The 19906-nt window shown below is 48.7% G+C and overlaps 1 protein-coding gene across 7 annotated transcripts in view; it reads right to left on the minus strand.

The window, feature by feature from the left end:
• Positions 1-19906, minus strand: part of LOC6507619 (palmitoyltransferase app) — a 51692-nt gene that overhangs the window by 10505 nt on the left and 21281 nt on the right. For all 7 annotated transcript variants that reach the window (XM_014909876.3, XM_014909875.3, XM_044714818.1 and 4 more), the window contains exons 3-4: positions 19265-19307; positions 1687-3049 (exon numbers count right to left, since the gene is read on the minus strand). In XM_014909876.3, the coding sequence (XP_014765362.1) occupies positions 1687-1877 (191 nt within the window). In that variant the 5' untranslated portion in view covers positions 1878-3049; positions 19265-19307. The remainder of the gene's footprint in view (positions 1-1686; positions 3050-19264; positions 19308-19906) is intronic.

Genomic DNA, 19906 nt, shown 5'->3' on the forward strand with positions numbered 1-19906 from the left:
GGCGCCTTGCCTGCTGCATCCTATATCCTATAGGATGTCCTGGCCCCTGCCTCCTGGCTTCCACTCGACTGTGCGCTAATGTAAAGCAAGCAATGAAAATAAAATCGCGCCGGAGCCGCTTTTCAGCGGCGAATAAATTTGGATCGCAGTAGGAGCCAGCTGTACGTACATGGTTCTTGGGCATGGGAATTTCAATTTCTTTGTGGCAACGGCACAACTACACACTCAGCACCACCCACCCACCTAGTTCGGGTGGTGCTGAAATGATTTCGTGCAGAAAATGTTGAGCATAATTTTGTCTAATCGCGCTGGCAGTGGTGAATGGGCTGCAGCTCCAACATCCTGTTCCGTTTCTATTTGCACTACGTGACGTATGCGTTATTTCGGCAACGCCCACGTGCAACTAAATTGAATCCAGTTTAACATTTGTGGGTTTTCCATATCCCACACACACGCAGCGCCCACGCCACGGTCCACAGCATGCCTCTCAGATATTTATTTAGTTTCAATACGGACGAAATCGGGCGGACGTTATTATTATTATTGGGGGCACGTGTGGGGCGACCTTCTGGGGAACTGGGAGAAGCTCCACTGTCGCTGCTTTGGGGCGCACAGTTTCCAATTGAAGGAACTGCACTTTTTGTCAGTTCAATAATCCTCTTTTGCGAAGAAACAGAAAACCTTTTTATGACAACTTATTTCCCCCAAAAAGAACTGGGCCATCTAGGTGGAGCGGGGGAGCCAGGACAAGTTTCTACATATTTATTATTTAAAACTTTAAATTTGCTCCATCAAAGGACATCAAAGTTTAACAGCCGAAAGTGGGCCATGACAGCCAATCGTCATGTAATCGGGAAATGGAAATGTGTGTCGGATGAGCAAATTCGAAATGAAAATTTTGTTTTAAATAGGACCCTCGTAGTGGTGGTGGGGTTAAATTCCTGTGGCCAGCCACTGCAGGATAGCTGGTGAGCTGGTGAGAGCGGAGGACATATTTGAATGCCACAGGGCCATCGGACAGATTGACAAATCAAAAACTGAAACTATTTGTCTCCCCTCGGATAGCCTCGTAATTCGAGGGACTCATTCGGGCCAGAGAGACGTCCAGTTGGAGGGAAAAAGTAGCCAGCCAGCCAGCAGCTTGAGCGGAGGAGGCGTCCTTTGCCAGACCAAGCATAACGCATACGCCACGTTGCACAGCAATAATTACATGCCATTGGATACGGATGGGCTGGGACGGATGGAACGAATGGGAGGATAGGATGCCAGGATAGACGGAATGAAATCGTACCCGGACGCGACCCGCACCGCCGAAACCGGAGAGGGAGTCCGAAGCCAGAGAGGAGACCATTAATGTGGGCGTAATTGGAAATCAAGCATGAGCCAGGTTGGGCGGGGTGCTCCGGAAGGGTTACCGGGCAATGCTTAATTAGCAACGTATACATTTTGCACAATGCAACTGAAAAAGGACACGGCAAGAAAATGTTGGTGGAAGGAAGGGACGCAGTTTGGTCAGGATTTGGCTTTTGGGATTAGCATTTGGTTAAGAAATCAACTCTAATTAGTTCCAACAATCCGAATAGAAACTAAACGACACAAAGGATTAAGGACAACCCTTTAACCTGTCTCTTTTTGTCAGTGCACTTTGGACAAATGGAGGATAATGACAACAGGACTCATACTCACTCGAAGGCAAAGAAGAGCGCACTGGTGCCGGTGATCAGGATGCACGTCAAGTAGAAGACGCCCGTGTGGGGTGCGGACATTAGCAATCCATCGCAGTAGAATTTATTGCGTCCGGCAAACAGTTCCCATTTGCGTGTGACGCGCTGGTTTGGTGCCATGTTACTGCAACAACAGCAGCACAGCAGATTCATCGGGGCGGTCCTGGGGAGTGGGCTGGTGCTTCGGTTGGGAGTGTTCGCCCAGGGTTGGGTCCTGTTTCTTGCTCGGGTTTCTTCCTCTGTGCCTTCTCCTTGACAGTGCTGACTGTGACAGCGATGACGGGGCTGCTGCTGATGTGTTGGCTGGCAAGTCTGGGTGGCTGTTGTGGGGGTGTCCTTTGGGTGGAGGTGCTAGTGGTGGTGGTGGTGGTCTGGTGATGTGATGGTGGGTTGAATGCTGTTTTGCAGGCGACAGTTCACCCGGCTGCAGTTGACGAAATTATGCCGTTTTCCTCGGGTCCCCTGACAGGGTCCTATGCCCCCTCTCGCTCTCGCTCTCCTCACTCCTCGCTCTCCTCCTGTCACAGGGACGTGTTCATGTGTAGCTGTTGCAATGCCTGCGGCACGCAAAACCGACTACCACAAGATGCCTTCTGCTTCTGCTTCTGCTTCAGCTCCTGTTTGCTATTTTCCGGCTGGAATTTCATGCACACCACCGCAAAGGATCTCCTCGAAGGGCCTAAAGTTTGCAACAAATTGCTGCACGTAGCCCCAACTTTTAGGGCTAATACAATGCGAAGGCTCCAGGTGAGCTTAATCAAAATTAATGCCTGCCCCTCTCGTGCTCTCGTGTTCTTCCAAAAGCAATTTCGTCCACTTTGTTGCGTTGTCCACGGTCCGCGGCATCCACAGCCACATTGCGTTTCAATTTGCTCCTTTTATTGCACTGAGCACGCGCCACGCCTCCTCCCGAAAAAGAGGCGCCTTTAATTAAAGCAGGACGGCTGTCATTTCCCTGCAGCTGCCCGCCTGCCTCCTGCCTCCAGCCGCCTTTTCAATCCTCCTGCCGGATACGCCGAAATGGGCGGAGCACGCTGGACCACGTTTCGCGTTCTATACAGCAATTATTTGCTCGGCTTTGTTGATCCTGGCTCGCTGCTCCTGCCCCTGCTCCTGCTCCGGCTCCTGCTCTGGCTCCGAATCGGTGGCCCGTCCTCGTCCTTTATGATTCAATTATTCGCTATTCGCTGCTGGCGCCACCGACGACTGTAGTTAAAATTGGCGTCGGCGTCGAATTGGTCGGGTTTGGTTTGAGTTTCAGTTTGAGTTTGAGTTGGCCGGGGTCCGGCTTAGTTGAGTGCCGAGGGGGCAGCCGGGGGGATGTCCTGCGGAGGAGAAGAAAGAGAAAAAGAGTGAGCAACTGTGGAATTGCAAGCAAATATAATCATTAAGTTATTTTGATTAAGAACTTTTGTGCGGGCGCCGACAGGCGAGATAGCAAAGCGGAAAAGTTCCTTTTGAAAGGATTCCTTTTCCTTCCTCTATGCCGGCTTTATTATCGAATTTTAATCGCCTCGCCTGAGAATTGTCAGTTGGCCAAAGGGGAGTACCGTTTCTAAAGAATGGCTTAATTTCTAAGATAAATTTTATCACTCTTTTTTTATGGCGCCACAATCGAGTCATTATGGCTTTTTAGTTTTTTATTGGCATATTTGAGCGTTTCATTTAATAGGTATTTTATAGCCTTATAATCCAAATTAATTTGAAGCCTATTAAGATTCGAGAGATTAATGAGATCTAAGACTATTCAGATGATTTCTGTTTAAGCCTCCGGAATAGTCGGGCTTCCCAAGTGTTTCTAATTAAATGAAACTACATTATCTCTCATACATGCTTAAAATAGAGCTACTTAAGGATTAAGAACTCACTCGCAGCTGGTATTGAAATTATTCACAGCTGAAATGAGCTAATTCGCGGCTTTTTGGCAACTAATTGACGCTAATCAAGTTGCTCATACGCAGTGTGGGCCGCCACGGCGACAGGAAGTTGTTTCTCTTTGGCGCCGCTTGGGATGCAGAGCCAGAGCCCGTTATCTAAGCCAAACAGACGCGTAGGAAGGCAATAATTCAGACCTCGCACACAACTACAAGCAGGCAGCAGTACAAAAACAACGTTCTGCATTCGCATTTGAATTCGCATTCGCAATTTGCGTTAATTGGCCACACGCCGCCCATTTAAAGGGTCCGTGTGGCAGGCAGATGCCGTGGAGGTTGCTTTTCTCAGGCGGCGGCAGACGGCTGGCAGCAGTGTTTATGCAAATCGAGTTGCAATTATAGCGACGCCAGCCGACCTCCTAATACACTGCTCGGCCTGCCAGCGATTATTTGCATTCATTTTGCATGGAAGTGGAGGCTGGAGTGGAGGTGGGAATGGGAATGGGTTCGGGCCCAATTACTGTTAACATTAACAGCAGCTGATGACATGCGCCAAGAAGTGCCAATTAAAGGCACACAAGCGCCGCTCTAGCCGTTCAATAAGCTCATAAATTGCCTGAAATGACGCAGAGTGCCCCGGCAGCAGTGGCCCGGTGCCGGTCTCTGGCAACACAATAACCATAAAGCAGCGACAGCAACAAACACACTGCAAGAACAACAGCCGAGGAGGGCCAACTTTGAAGAGTGCCACTCAAAGCAAAATATGTAAATAAATGGCCACTTACGGCATTTTTCTCTGGTGCAGAGGCGGGAGGTTGGCCGGGCGAAAGTGAAAGTGCGAGAGGCCCCCTAGTATCGTCCAATATCGGGCGGAACACATATGCGGCACTTACTATCAATATGCTGGGAGCAAACCGAGACAAAGCCAACTTTGTGCGTTATTATTATAATGCTCTAAACTTAAATAGGCAAAGTTTATGCAGCAGAATTCATGTATTCATCAGACTTTGGCAAGTGGGGCTTTGGGCATGCAACTTTAAGCCGGCTTGTAAATATTCATTGCCAAATTACTGAACAAGATGAACAAGAACTCACTTCCGTGTAAGCGCTTAGTCATCCTAACTAAGAGCCAGAGAGGGAAGAGCACCTAACCTAACCGACACTTGGCATTGCAATTGTAGGCAGCGGCTACACTGCGTATACGTAATACGTATTTTGTAATACATCAAACACTTGAAGAGCAGGGCTCTCGACCGCCGCCACAACTGCCACTAACACGCCGGCATGCCAGCCACCCACTCCCAGCCGCCCCCACTCTCACTCTCGTTACTCATACGCATGCATGGCGAGCACACTCGGCATTCAAGAGGGGCGTACAGTTGGGGGAGGGGGCGTGGCAAGTGCTCCGGCAGCCATGCGTGCACAGAAGCGATGCCATGGCGCCGGGTTCAAGTCATGCAGAGAAACTAATGGGATCAAAGATCGAAGTCGTTTCAAGGTTTAAGGTTTAGATTTTAGGGGAAAATTTCAGCTTTTTTTATAAAGTTTAGAATTTAATAAATTTTTAATCAAAAAGTTGGTAACAGTCATTTGTTTAGTTACTACTACTCCTGTTATTCTATATTCTATTCTAAATATTACATATACGCCATGTTGGCCATCAAAGTATCATACCATTTTGCATAACCTCGGGGTATTCTCTCTGTGTAGAGGTCGGCTCAGTTCGACTCGACTGGGATCATTCATTTACGCCAACGCCCCCGCCTGCATTCACACGCCCACTCGTTCAGCAAACAAACAGCCAAACAAACCGGCAGACACACTCTCATATCACAAGGGCCGGACTGCATATGAATAGTGAGTAAGCAGTGAGTGGGCTCGGAGATCCGGAAAGACATATATTTGTCGGGGGCTCGGTTACTCGGCTTACACCAGGAGCTGTCAATGCGTCCGGAGTGGGCAGATTGAGGTCCTGGGACGTGAAACAGGGAGTTAGTTGATGGGATGGGAATGCGTGTTATTTCATTGGCCGACTCAGATTCTGATTCTGAAATCACAAGCTAAACAACAACTTTTAATTAAATGCCTTGTGCCTCCCATAATTCGCCATCAGAGTCCCATTAACTTTGCATTTGAAAGCGGACAGGAGCGGACGGGAAAGTAATTGGCCTAGTTAACAATGGCATTCAATCGGCTCTTCCTCGCTTCAATCAAATATAATTTTTAAAGCGTCCCGGGCCGCCCAACTAATAGACCGCATATATGGACCTGCAGGCCCATCGTGGGGCGAAGCACAAACACAATTTCTCGGGGCTGCCGTTACAGTTACAGTTACACGAACATTTCCTCAAACAACCGACATGGCGTCCATTTCCGTTATGGCAACAAAGCACACGTCTGCATGGGTGTTTGTGATTGTGTGTGTCTGGGTCTGGGCTTGTGTGTGTGTGTTTGCTTTTCCCGCTACTCCTATCGGCGTAATTGTTGCCGTCACATTTACAGTCGCCGCCATCGCCGAAAGTCGCCGCCATCTACAGGACTCGCCTACATTTTACTATGGCACTGAGAGAATTTGTTGGAGGTTGGAGTGTCCTTTTTGGTCCTAGCATCTTCTAGTTTCGGGCAGTGCAGCGGAGAAACAAATATTCGGGAAAAACAAACTATCGCCGCCATTGTTGTCGCAACGTGAGTTTCTACGTGGCGTGTGTCCCTGTTAACTGTTGTTAATCTTTGCTCATTGTTTTGGTTTAATTTATAAATTCCTGTCCATTTGGCAGATGCCAACTCATGCTTTTGTTTTCTGCTTGCTGCTGCGAGCTTTGTGTATTTTGTTTGCTTCCATTTCGTTGTTTGGTTTCCCCTTTCAGTGATTTCTGTGTGTTTCTGCTTCCATTTCAATTTCTATTCCAAGTCCTGTCCTCTGTTGCCATTTCTATTCTTGTTTCGGACTCAGATTCAGCTTAGTTTTCGCTTCTGTTGATGAACTGACTCAGCGTTTGCTTTTTCAAATGTTTTCCATTTGTCGAAAGTCGACTTAGATGCGGCCATCGGTCGAATTAATTGTCGTTTGCTCTGCCATTTGCCACTTGCAACCTGTCACTTGCTATTTGCTGTTTGCTGTTTGCCGTCAGCCACCAGCCATGTTTGCACAGTTGCAGCAGGAATAGTATAAATAACGATAACCACAACCTGCCCCAGTAAACCTGCCCCAAGACAATGGCCATGCGACAATCACTTAGTCGCTGTGCCGACAATTAAAAGCAGCCTCCGTTCCCCTCCCGATGCACACTTTTGTTTGGACTTCCCATCTGGAATATTGATTCATAAACCCCCGAACAAAAATACAAGCAGAAATACAAACACAAATGCCTTATTCATGTGCGAATAATGGGCCAGCCCCGATTACAGATAACAGAATCTTATGACTGAGCCCGGCACGGAGAAAAACATATTTTTGCACCCGAGGAGCACGCCCCAGAACGCCCCTTGCAAACTGCTTATGATGTATAAATGAGAAACAGTTGCCCGATAACGAAACGGACCCCCGAAACGATTTATATTATGTACAAATGTTTACTTTGGTCGAATGCCTGGCCCTCTCCTTATCTAGTCCACGCCCTGCTGCTTTCCCTTTTTGTGCCATTCTATTTGGGAGGGATGGGGGATTATTATTCCTTATTCGAGGCTTTTATTTATCTTCGATTTCGCATCGCATCACAGGCGAAAAGTTCTGGTTATTGGCCTGCTCCCTTCACGCTTCGGGGCCCAAATCCCGGGGGCTACTTTGGTGGCAAATTTGAATTATGATCCAATTGAATTTCAATCTCAATCTGATTGCCGAACGCTGGGGAAATCGGTCCGTTTATAATGAAAATTGTCTCGACTCGTCATTACGGGGCTCATGCCACATTTTTTCCGGCACAAACAGGACAAATTTGCTCTTTACATGCACATGAGTGTCTGGCCCAAAAAAGTATGCTACGGAAAATTGGAAAATCAAAATTGCAACACAGACAGCCGTCGTCCCTCTCGCCCTGGTCGACTCTGACGCTGCTGCTTGACACAAATTGAGTAGGACACGAAAAACTGCCAAACATTTCAATAAAGTTGCGCAGCGCATAAGATTGCCAAACGCAGATTGTTTAGAAATTTAGTTTTATGAGCGCCACGCTGCACTCACATAGAGACACGGCTTCAGGCACAGATACAGAAACAGACACAGGCACGGACACGGATACGGGACACGGACGGAGTGACAGGAACATCTGTCCGGGGGAATGCGCCACCAGCTGCGACCAACCAGGCGCTATTTGTCAAGAGTTCCCATACAAGTCCGGGCGATTGTTCTCCTGCCTGCCCGGCTGCTAGTTTGCCGTTTTGGCCAATGCCGGATTGTCGGATTGTTGGATTGTCGGATGGTCGGATTGTCGGATGGCTGGAATGCTGAACTGCCGGCTGGCCTGGTGGCTGGATTGCAGGACCCACACAAAAGCCCAGAGACGGAGCATGTGCAGCGGACAGCGGCGCCTTTTGTCCGGCAACTTGTTGTTGACAGCTTTTGTTTTGTCGCTTCAACATCAGCAACATCTGCATTTGCAGGCGGAATAAGCTCCTTCTTGTCAGCGTTTAGAAAAGGCCAGCGGATTAAACACAAAATGGGATGACATGAAAAGCCAATTTGCCAGGATTTAACAGAGTACTCACACATTAATTGAATTATTAACAAAGAAGCTCAGCTTTCCGACTAAAATGGCTTGGAATACCAGTGCTTTCTAAATATTTATGTTGCCGTAACCACCAATCGTGTAAACAAGTGCTTTTCCACTTAACCTGCATTAGCTGCTAGACCCCTTCAAGGACCAAGCACCACAAACGATAACTCACTGGAATGGCACAAAATTAGACTTGCTTATGAGGCAGCTTAAAATAAACGAGCTCCCGATTTGTGCTGGCCATTTGCTTGATTAAGCCCGTGAGCGGAGCTGGGGAGGAGCTGCTTGAGCTCTTCCGACAACCATCAACACTCTGCGCCCCTTGCCAGGAATGATTTATGGCCAGTCAGTCAGCCAGGGAGTCAGGATATCCCGAAGGCAGAGGGCCAATGGCAAACGCAGCTAATTTGCCTAAAAGGACGGCGGGCCAGGACCAGGACCTTTGGACCAGGTTTTCGCACCCAAAATCCACTCTAGCTCCGGGAAACTTTTTGGCCCGGCCAACGGGCCAACGGGCCAGTGGCAAAGTGAAAGCCACTCACGTTTAACCAATTTTGACACGCGCCGCACTCTCACTCACACTCATAGCCACCCAGCCGCCACAGCATAAACAAACATGGAGCAGCCCGCTGAAATTGCTCAAATGTGCGCATCAAACAACGCACACACACACACACTCCTAGCAAAAAAAAGGGGGGCGGAAGGGGGCGTGGCAGCGAGGGGTGTGACGTGAGCAGACAAAAAGGGCAACTCTTTGAAGCGAGCTCCATTTGTTATGATGCCACTGTTGCTGGCGCGGCTTTCTATTGTTGCTGATGTTGCTGTTGGTGCGTTTTTTGCTTTTTCGCGAAATTCGTGCAATAAAATTGTAGAACAAAGTGGCAACACTCAAAAATCTATTGTTTTTTTCGCCGGGTTGAGATGGACGAACTGGAGATGCCCTTAGGACTTTCAAGTGGCGTCCAACACGGCGTATACTTAATATCGCAAGTACCTCCATCAAGCATGCTACCGTTGGCATAGAATTATTAAAACTTGTGAGCCTTTCAAAGTGAAACTAAAATAGCTTTAATTTAAGTTCCGACAAATGCCCGTCATCCATGGCGTATGCGTGATATTATGTAAGAGAAACTTTCCATGCATCCTCGAAAGAGAAAAGTTAACCCCTCAAAGGGTATTCTAGATTTTATTTCTGCATATGTGCTGTCTCGAATCGACGTGCATAAGCGTATGCGTAATTACATTTTGCGAACAAGTTGAGAATACCCCAAAAAGAGAGTGTAAGGACAGCCGAGGGGGAGTCCTTTTTTCTGTTTGTTGTTGTGCAGGATGAGTCAAAGGCGCAAGCCGGGAAAAATGGGGAAAAAAAGGAAGCGCCGCCCTCGCCTCCTTGTTTGGTTATTGTTGTTATTGTGGACTTCTTTTCCTTTGTGCCAGCTGGTTTAAAAGGACGAAGGAGGCGGGCCAGAAACCACTTCGTTAAACTCGTGAAAATCACTTAACGGCAGCATGCACGTAAAAACAGGCAAGCTGGGAGGCAGGAGAGGCAGATAGAAGGAGCCAGCTCCCATTTTCCCTTTGACTGGCGCTGGATGCGAAAGCCAAAAAGGTGCTCCAAACCGCCGACAGCTGGCAGAGCTTAAACAGCAAATTGATTTAGCGCGTACAAGCGGAAGCAGCTGTGCTCCGGACGAATCGGTGGGGCTATGCTGGTCGGAGGACCCCGCATCCTTGCAACAAGGTATGACAGGGGCTGTCACATAAAGAAAAAATAACATCAAATGGCTCATAAAATCGGAAACGACTTGCCTGTTATCTGTTTTTTATGAAATATAGGTATCTGAGTGTCCCTGTTTAAGGAGTAGTACTACATCCTATAAAATCAGAAGCAGGACTCGCAGCAACCATTATTATTTTATTTATTAAAAAACCAATTCTCGCCTGGAGATACTTCTCCTTTGATTCGGAATCTCAAAGGATGCACTACGTTTTTAATGTGTTTGCAGTTTTTTGAAACCAAATAAAAAATGCACACAGAAACTAATTTTATTTCCCTGTGCAGGACTCCCTCCTGGCAGGTTGTAGAACAAGCCGGGGCAATGAAATGAGATTAATGCAAAACCGCGTTCACAGGCGCTGTAAAAAAGGCAGCGGCAGGGCAGAGGAGCAGGGCTGGGAGAAGCACGGCAAATACTACTCCAATGCAAGCGGGGAAAATGAGGAAAAACTGCATGGGAGCCGGGGAAAATCACGGGGCGGAGGCAGCTTCAGTGGGGCATCCGAAGCTGGGCGGCGACGACACTCAGCCAAACAAACAGAGAGGACGCGGCACGGAGGAAGCGAGACGGCGGGCGAGTCACTGGCATGGAAAATGCAATTTATTATGCAAAATGGAAAACAGACGTCCGGGGGAGTGGGGTGCGGCTGAAACGTAACGACAGAGATCATGGAGACATTGCTATATAGACAGACGGACGGAGCGACGGACAGACAGGCGGACAGACAGACAGGCAGCCGGAGGAGTCGGGGAACACACTCGAGAAGGGCAAACAAAGCGCGTTATTATAGAGCCAACAATAACAGCAACTGGCGGATATAAACATAATTCAATTTTTATTTAATTTCGCACAACAAACACAATAAATTCAGCACGACTGCATGTCGGAGTGGGCAGAGCCCCGCCCCCACTAGCCCGCCGCCGCCCCCTTTATGCCTTGGAGCCGGGCCAAACGCGTTGCGTTGCATACTTCCAGGCGTCAAGTCGACTCGAGCCAATCGGCGAGGATCCCAGGAGCTGGCCAAAAGCGAGGCACTCGCGGAAAATGTTTCAGTTTTTATTAAAGGATTTAGTTTATAATTTAAGGATGCCGAATTATACTAGACTTCCCAAGAAGTTCAGGTATTTCAAGTTTAAATGCCTGTTTGCAGAGTCCTCTTTTTTCGCTGAGTGCATTCAAATTTCGACCGTCCGACAATTTCCCACGGTGGCCACAAACTGTTGACTCATTTGTGTGCGGACAGTACGGACAGAGAGACAAATGGACAGACGGACCCGGGAGTGACCAAAAGTGATGTGGGCGAAGTGCAAAGAGAACTGGGATTCCCCGAAACTCAACTCTTTGAGCCTTCGTTGGTTGGCACAACACTCATACGCCGTGTGGTTTCAGGGTGGGGGCCAAAGGAAAATAGACATGACCCCACAGGACCTTTTTGGCAATTTTGCGGTGCTACACATGACATTTTGGCCACTGGCCGGCGACGATTGACAGCCGATTGAAAGTGACTGAGGGCAAGTCACTCAAGAGTTGATCCCTGGCCTTTGGTTCGGTCTCTGGTCAGTGCCAAGGATGCTGAGCTCACTGCCAATTACTCGGCCGTAGATCTCGCCAATCAGGAAAGTTTAGGGGTCAAAGGATTGCACAAGTAATTTAAATGGAGGCGAAACTCAAAGGCTGCCCCAACAAGCCATTTGGCGGACTTGTTTCCAATCGCCGGGCCGAAACCAATAAAAGGTTACGGCCACCCCGTCAAGAGGCAGCAAGCCATTAGATTAATACATTTTAGCGGCGAAGGCTGGCCGAAAAGGCCAAAAGGCAGCGCTAATTGCCAAACCCAAATCAAGAGCCGCCAGTCAGCCGAACCCTAAGGGTCGCCGAAGCAGCATAAAATATTTACACGTCAAGGGCCACGAGCCAGGGACAAAACGCTTGCAGCACACGCAACAGAACCGAACCCAGTGGTGGCTTAAATTGTTTATTTTTAGCACGTTTATAAGGCCATCAGGAAAGGTTAAGTCAGCGGGAGCCTCGAATGTGGGGGAATCCGGCAGGGTTTGTCTTTGTTGGATTAGGTCGCATTATGCATAATTAATTCGGTTTCGGATTTGGATCCCTTTAGCACCGACATTGGCGTTAGAGCCCCGAAAATTGGCCAAACGCCCGGACAGGACATTCCGACCGGAGTGAGAGTTCAAAGGAGGCCCGGGAAGCTATTTATGCGTAAACACGCGCCTTTGACACAGAAATTTGTTAGCGCGGCAAATGTCAACAATGCGAATTCGGTCAAAGTTAAACATTTGCCATTGGGCCATTTCGGGCATGTCGGCCACTGGGCCGCTGCAATCCTTTCTGACCACAAACCCACTCGCGAGCGAGTGTGTGCCACACACACTCCGCTGTCGACGTCTAAATAAATTGCTGTCATTTTGAAAATTTCCCCAAGGTGGCATGTTTAAAATGCGGCCTGACCGCCTGGGCAGTGCAGCCAGTTCCGACCCTTTGTGGCACATACTCATTTAGTCATTGCCTTATTATTCAGTTAATTTTTATTTAATAGCTTTAAAATATTATGTTTTTAATGCCAGGCTAATTTAAAATGAAAACCAAAGCCCTTGGCATCTCTGGTGGTGGGGTTCATGTGTGTTGACTTAAGCTTAAAATCAAACCATTTGTCAGGGGCAGAGGCAGCAAGTTCCAGACAAGACAGCGTTGCATGTTTTACACATTTACCCACACTATCTCTCACTCACACACACACCAGCACACACACACCCCTCCTTGGGGACTGTCGCCTGTGTTGGTGTGACGCATGGATGCAATTTGGTTGCATGGCCTGCCGGCTAGGCTGCTGCACTTTAACCGCAACATACGAGCGCAATATTTCAGGCATGATTTCTTATACGGCTTACGGTCGTCCTCTGGCCACCTCCCACCACCCCAGGACCTGCTTCTGCTCAAGGTCCACTCTCAAAAATGATATGCATATTTTCAAGACTGCGATCTCTGGTGGCAAGTATTTAATTCTCTTTTGAGAGAAGTATTCTTTTTAAAGACTAACAGAATGGAATTCCTTTAAAATCCTCATCCCATACACTAAAGAAAACGCGTGCTTGGCAGGACATTGAAGGAATATCCTTATCAAGTAAGTCCTCCCACATATTTCTCTCAGTGTGCTCTACATTGACCCTCAAACGCTGGGAGGCGCTGCAGTTGCAGCTGGCTGACTGGATGACTGGCTGGCTGGAAGGAACGGAGGCAGCACAGTGGAGGGGTGGAGCAGTGGCGGGGTGGATGACTGGCTGCATGGATGGCCGCCCTTCGTTGCCACGGCTCTGGGTCAAAGCGAAAGTGGCACATTTTGGGTGAAATTTTGTGGAGCTATCTAGGTTACTGTGACAGAGTCGTTGTCGTAGCTGCTGTTGGTGGTGCTGCTGATTCTGCTGTTGGTGTTATTGTTATTATTGCTGTTGTTTTCTCATGTTTTTCTTGTTGTTGTTGTTGGTGGTGGTGGTGTTTTTCCCCTGTGCTGCAGAATGGCCTACACACACCAGGACACACAGAGAGAGATCAGTGTGCATACGGCAGGCAGACCCAAATAAACATTTCAGGCCCCCGGACTCGGACTCGGACTCGACTCACGTGCTTCGAAAACTGAAAACAGAAAACAGAAAACAAAAACTGAAAACTGAAAACGGAAAACTGAGAGCTGAACTTGTGCGCCATTTTTATTGCCGCGCTGCCTGCATCGCCATTGTTTTGGCCATCTCCTTGCAGCACCCTCTCTACCACTGGCACTGCCCCTGTCTCTGACTCTGGTTTTTGTTGATGTTTTTACTTTCGCCAAGAATCCCCAGCTCTTGGTCCTGCCAGTTTTTTGGTTATCTCCTCGCCAGCCCCCTCCTCGCACACCTTGCAGGACTTTGGGGTTTGGTTTTTGTTTATCTGGAGGAGCACTTAAGCGAGCAGGAAAAACTTTAAGATAAACTTGGCAACTTCTTAAACCAATTAATTGCAATTTCAAGCGTAATTAATTTGAGCTGCACAACGTGTTCGAAAGTTTTCATTCAAGCATTCAAGTGATTTGCTCTGAGGTCTTTGGCGCTTCGACTGGCTGCGGAAATCCTTTTTGTCTGATAACCCAAATCAGGAAACTCAAAGAGCCCGGATGACCCACTTCCACTTTCGGGCAGAGCTCCGTGCCACCCCGCCGTAATTGCCGATTGCCAATCGAATTTCCCTCTAATTTGCCATCAATTTCGATGCCTTTATCGTCCTTTGCACCGCCCATTAAAAAGTGAAACCAAAATGTCAGAAAACGAAATTAATCCGAGTGAGTGTGTGCTCGGCGCCCACTCCCCCGCCCTCGTCCTCGGCTGACCGGAATTTGGTTCATAAATTGGGTCATTTGCCAATAGCAAGTAGAAAGTCACTTGCACTTTCAATAGCAGGTCGTCCTCTGCAGTCACGTTCTCTCCGTCCGTCCTTCCGTCCGTCCGTTCGGACGGAATGGGCGGCCATAATTTCGCTTTAACCTTATAAATTGGAGGGCGGACTGGCTGGCTGGATGGCAGCTCGATGCCATCATTTTGCAAACTTGCGTGCCACCAAAGCGACAGCCCAATGACACCAGCAGCAGACGGACAAAGTCCGTGCATCCGCAGCCAGTCGGAACACTGATGTCCTGGCCGCCTTCTCTTCCGTCCGAGTCCTTCTCAGGCCCTTTTCCTACTTCTGGTCCTGCTCCTGCGCCTTGAAGACCAACAACAAGTTAAACTGACAAAGTAGCAGCCAGGGCACTTCCTTTTGTTTAAGCTGCCTGACACTGGTCCTGAGCATGCTATAATGGCACCAGCACATCCTACATACAGAGAGAGAAAAGGGTCCACATTTTGTTCCTTATGATCTTGTGAAAATTATTTCTTAACAGCCAGATTGTGCTAGGAGTACCGACTATCATATATAGTATGATCTCTTTACTGCCTTTGGAACTGGAAAATAGTGAGTTAAGGGGTGATTGGTTATGAGGGAGTACCGGGTATCATATATGTATATCCATGTGTAGAATAACTTATTAGCTAATGATGCCACTATTTTCTGCCAGTGCCGCTCTTTCTCGCCTTCCTCGCTGCAACACCCACAATTGGCCGGTGGTGCGGCAGCCTGCCCGCTCGTTATAAATTGACCGCATTATTTTGCTCAATTTAACTTAAGTCGGCCGGCAGCAAGGGCAGGAGGCAGAAGGCAGGGACAGAGGCAAAGACATGGTGCCTAGCTGGTGCGAGATCGGGCAAAGTTTTCAACTTAATATCTCATAAGTGCTGAGTGTGCATATCGGCCAATGGCTGCCCCACCACTTCCTGTCCTCGCTGCCGGCCATAAAAATCTGCAAAAAACTTCACGTTTGCAGGGTCAACCCGCCATCCCAGCCCCCAGCCTCCAATCCCATCCACCCGATCCACTGCCATTGGGCGCTCACTTTCGTTTGGCATAATTTTTTTATTAGGTCACACCAGGGCGACCGCCACTGCAGCAGCGGAGCAGAATGCCCGAACCCTTTGGCATCCTTTGCCGAATTTTTTTCTGGGGCGGGGAAAGTTTTTATTTTAATAGCCGAAAGTATTTAATTGCATTTTTCATGGCACCAGCACCGGCACCGGAGAGGGCTATGTACCGCGGATGCGAGTTTATTAAATAAATGTCTATAAAGATGACTGCTTTCATACAAGAGGCCAGGTCGGATGGGGTCGGGAGAGAGCACCCGCCCGAAATCGCATAATTACATTTCGAGAACACTTAATACAAAACTGCAGGGCCGAAACTCATTAAGGAAAATGTGCGCCCTCCGAAAATAAAAACTGAAAACGGAAATGAAAATGAAAAATTTAGAGCACTTCAGGTGGGCCATTAATTTGGGAGCCGCCAGGTCAGCGAGCCGCCAGCGAGTCCTGTCAGCCGAGGAGGACACGGGCCTAAGCTCGACCTAACTAAACATTAAACGAATTTAAGAGGTCAGTCAAGTGCTGCCGGGGATGAGGTGAGCCCGAGCACGAGGACGACGAACAGGACGAGTTTAGGGTTGAAGAGGGTAGAAGGAAATCAGAAGGAGGCGGCACAATGGTGGAAAATCAATGTGAGAGCAAGGCACGTAGTCCTTGCCAGTAGATGTTTACGTGCACTGGGAGAAATTTAATGCTTTCCGGCTTAAGTTTTACTTACTTTCTTAATCGAAGCTGCTTTGCCTTCTCTCAGTGCGGCCTTTCCTTAACCTTGTTTGTGAGCCTGTGGCTGGCAGGCCTTAAACGAGGACGGAATGAGCGGCGAAGCGTCACGTGGCAGCTCCAGTAACTCGCCTCCGGACAAATGAAGTGCACTGCCACTAATGCCGAAGATTACTGCGGCCCAGTGTCGAATTACAGAGCGCCTTTGCCCCCTAATGGGCTCCGGCGAAAGGGTAATTCAGCCCACCCCCCACTCCATGGTCCCTCCGAGAGCAACAAGCGCGCAGGACAATGCAAACAGCGTTAGATCCCGGCTGGGTCGCGGACTCTTCTGCCAGTTTGTTAGCCACTTTTCATATTCAGCCTTTGTGCCGGCCGAAAGATAATGAAAATGCAAAGCAAAGAGCAGCCCGAACAGAACAGAACAGAACATACAGCCGAAAGTTTTTAATATAATTTGGAATTAGCTAGAGTGGCAGATGCTGGGGAAAGAGCTCTCTGAGAGTCCTGCGGCAACTCCTTTGTTGCGTATACGCAGTGTGGAGCAAGTTTCCCGAAAACGAGACTCTCCAAGTTTGTCCCACATCGGGGCTGAACGGAACTTGGAGGAGCAGTTTGTCATGTGAAATTAAAAGTGCAGTGCCGACAGGCGGCACCCCAGGCCGCACATAAATAACTGGGCAGAGCCCATCCATCCAGTGGGGGATACATAGTTGGGAAGTGCCATGGATCATGGACACGACGGCCATGCAAATCAAGTTGGACGTTCTTCGATTGCTTCCCGGATGTCCTGGTCCTGGACCGATGTCCTGGACCGCACCTTATCTAGGGCCCACGGCTTCGTTACGAGAAAAGTTGGCCGACTTATCTGTTAAGCCGCATAACTTTGCATAAATATGAAGCTATTCAGCAAACTGCCAGTCGCATAAAAACATTACCGACTCGGCGCCCCAAGACCCTCGTCCCGGATAGTAAACCAGCTCCTGCCGATGTCAGCGATGTCAAAACAGCAACAAGGATAGAGCGGCAGAACTATTGTACGCACTTGTGTATGCATGGGTCGCGGATCAGGGAATCCAATTTTATTTATTATATTAATGACGGCAGCGGCAAACAAGACTAGTCCGGGGCTGGGCCTGCGTTCGGACTCTCGCAATACCCCTTGAAATGAGGTCTGCATAACTTTCTGATTAAACATTCCGACCGAAAACCACTTGATGCGATTCCTTATGCAAATGCCAGACTTGGAAACTTTGGAGCTTCAGCCGGCTGTGGTTAGTTTTTCAATTTGCTGCTTGTGACCAGAGGAAAAACATGAAGATGCCACAAAATCGGAATACCAGATTTGATGTGTTCAATTCAATTCCCCGAGTCTCGTACGAGTCGAGCGCAAATTGAATATACACTCCGGTCCCCAAACACTTGCCAGAGCAAGCCGGAGCTCCTGCTTCGGCTCCAGCTCTGGCTCTGGCTCCTCCGCATAAAACTATGCAGCGAGCCACTGACAGCGGCAACTTTCCCGATGACGGCAAAACTTTAACAGATTTGCATAAATTATATCGCAGAGCAAACAAAACGTAGCAAAACAAGGCGGAGGAGCACGCAGGACCTCTCCAGAGCAAGAAAAACTTTGACACGGACGAGGTCTGCCTTTTGGAGGCTTCCATCCTTTCTCCGAGTGTATAGGAACAGCGGGAACAAGGGCCGCAGCTAAAGACCTCAAGGAGGACTCTCTTCAGTTCCAGGACTACAGCCAGGACCATCGGCAGTGCCCCCATAGTCATTCATTTAACTGTCAATGCCGATGTTATGCTGTGGTTGTGGCCACGGCTTACCCCGTGGCTTTCCCTACGACTGCGGATGCGGACACGGACATGGACGAGGGTAAGGTTGCGGATGTCGGATGTTGAATGTTAAATGTTGGCAAAGGCGGGGGCGGGGCAGGGCTGGCCTGGCAAGGATTTATGAATTCATAGCGATCTTATGTGTAAGCACTACGTATAAATTTAATATATTTTTATGATTTTTTATGGCTACACGACGACAACGCGGACGGCCGTGGCGACGTCCTCGCCGAATTTAATTTATGCGCCACTGTGCCTCCTTTTTTTCGTCCTTTTTGCTGATGCGATTTCCAGGGAACAGCGACAACAACTTATCGATAAACTCCGACACAAACAATATTGTTCCATGCCCCCACACACGCCGCTGAAAAGTGTTTTGTTTTTGCCACACACATGACCCGCCGACAGACAGCAGCCAGCCCGGGATATACTTCATTTTATCGGGCAGACGCGCGACGAGATTCGAGTGGCAGGGAGCCATTACCATCACATCCATCCATTGCCAGGACAGCCAGCGAGCCGGGGACTGCGGTTGACATGAGAGCTTTTTGGCCCGCGATGATGTCGTGTACCGCCTGTCTAGTGATGTCCCCGCTCCTGCCCTGATTGGGGGTTATTTAGTTCATTGGCCGCCAAGCTGCCACTTCCCCCAGTGGCCTGGAGCGGCAGTGGAAGAAAAGGATGTTCTTTAGTCTCTGATAGTCTTTAAAACCTATCCAACAGACTAAAGCAAAGTCGGCCTTCCTCAGAGACTTGATGAGTCTCTTTAACTTCAACAACTACTAGTCCCTAATATCTCCTACCCATTTCTCTCGGTGCACTCCCAAGCGCCATCACATGTCGCAGGTCGTACATCCAAACTGTTTGTTGATGTTGTTGACGCTCGGTTATGGATTTATGGATTTATGACACTTTGGTCATTGCGGTTGTCAGTTTTCGTTAAAAGTTTTACTTTCTCGGTGGCTTACGTGGGTAGGAGGATGGTAGTGGTAGGGGCAGGACCTCCTCTCGGACTAATCAGGCCCGAAGCCGGCTAAGGATTATGCCTGTCTGGAGGATACGCTTGTCGAATTCGACACGCCCGGGTCATAAATAGGAAGGGGTTTCTGTTTACCTTTTTATGGGCCGCCAAACTCCAGCTTCCAGTCCGGTCCAAACTGCAAATAGAGACAAGAGTTCACATAATTAATGATCGGAACGTGACAGGAACGCACAAGCTATTGCTATATCTTATGCCATATCATTTATCATTGGAATATGGAGCTTCCGCTCGGAAATGCGGCTCTTCAGCTCGCATTAATAATGCAACAGCTGGGTGTCCGGGACTCCGGGCGTCCGGGTGTCAATAATACCTAAAAACCAATTATTCCCCCATTGCCAGGGCAGACCTATTAAATTACGTAATCAGCGGGTCATCGCAGTGGTGCTGGGGGATGGGGGACGGGCGACGAACCACTGGAGCAGAAAATGCAATTATATCAAAAATACATTTATGCACATCCTGTTAGCGGAGCATTTGGATTGCATAAATTTTACGCTTTGCTTTTATTAATGCCCAGTATCCACTAGCCATGGTCCAGCGTCCTGCGTCCACTATCCGCCATCCAATGACCAAAAAACGAGAAGAAAATCATGGCAAATTCAATGAACTCGAAATGGATCGAGTGCGGCCAAAAAGGACTCTGCGGCACGGACCACAGGCCCTGCCAGACTGGCGCAGACACTCCTGCCACAGTATCTGTATCTGTATCGGCTA

Source organism: Drosophila ananassae, chromosome 2R, assembly GCF_017639315.1.
Source record: "Drosophila ananassae strain 14024-0371.13 chromosome 2R, ASM1763931v2, whole genome shotgun sequence".
In the NCBI taxonomy this organism is placed as follows: domain Eukaryota; kingdom Metazoa; phylum Arthropoda; class Insecta; order Diptera; family Drosophilidae; genus Drosophila; species Drosophila ananassae.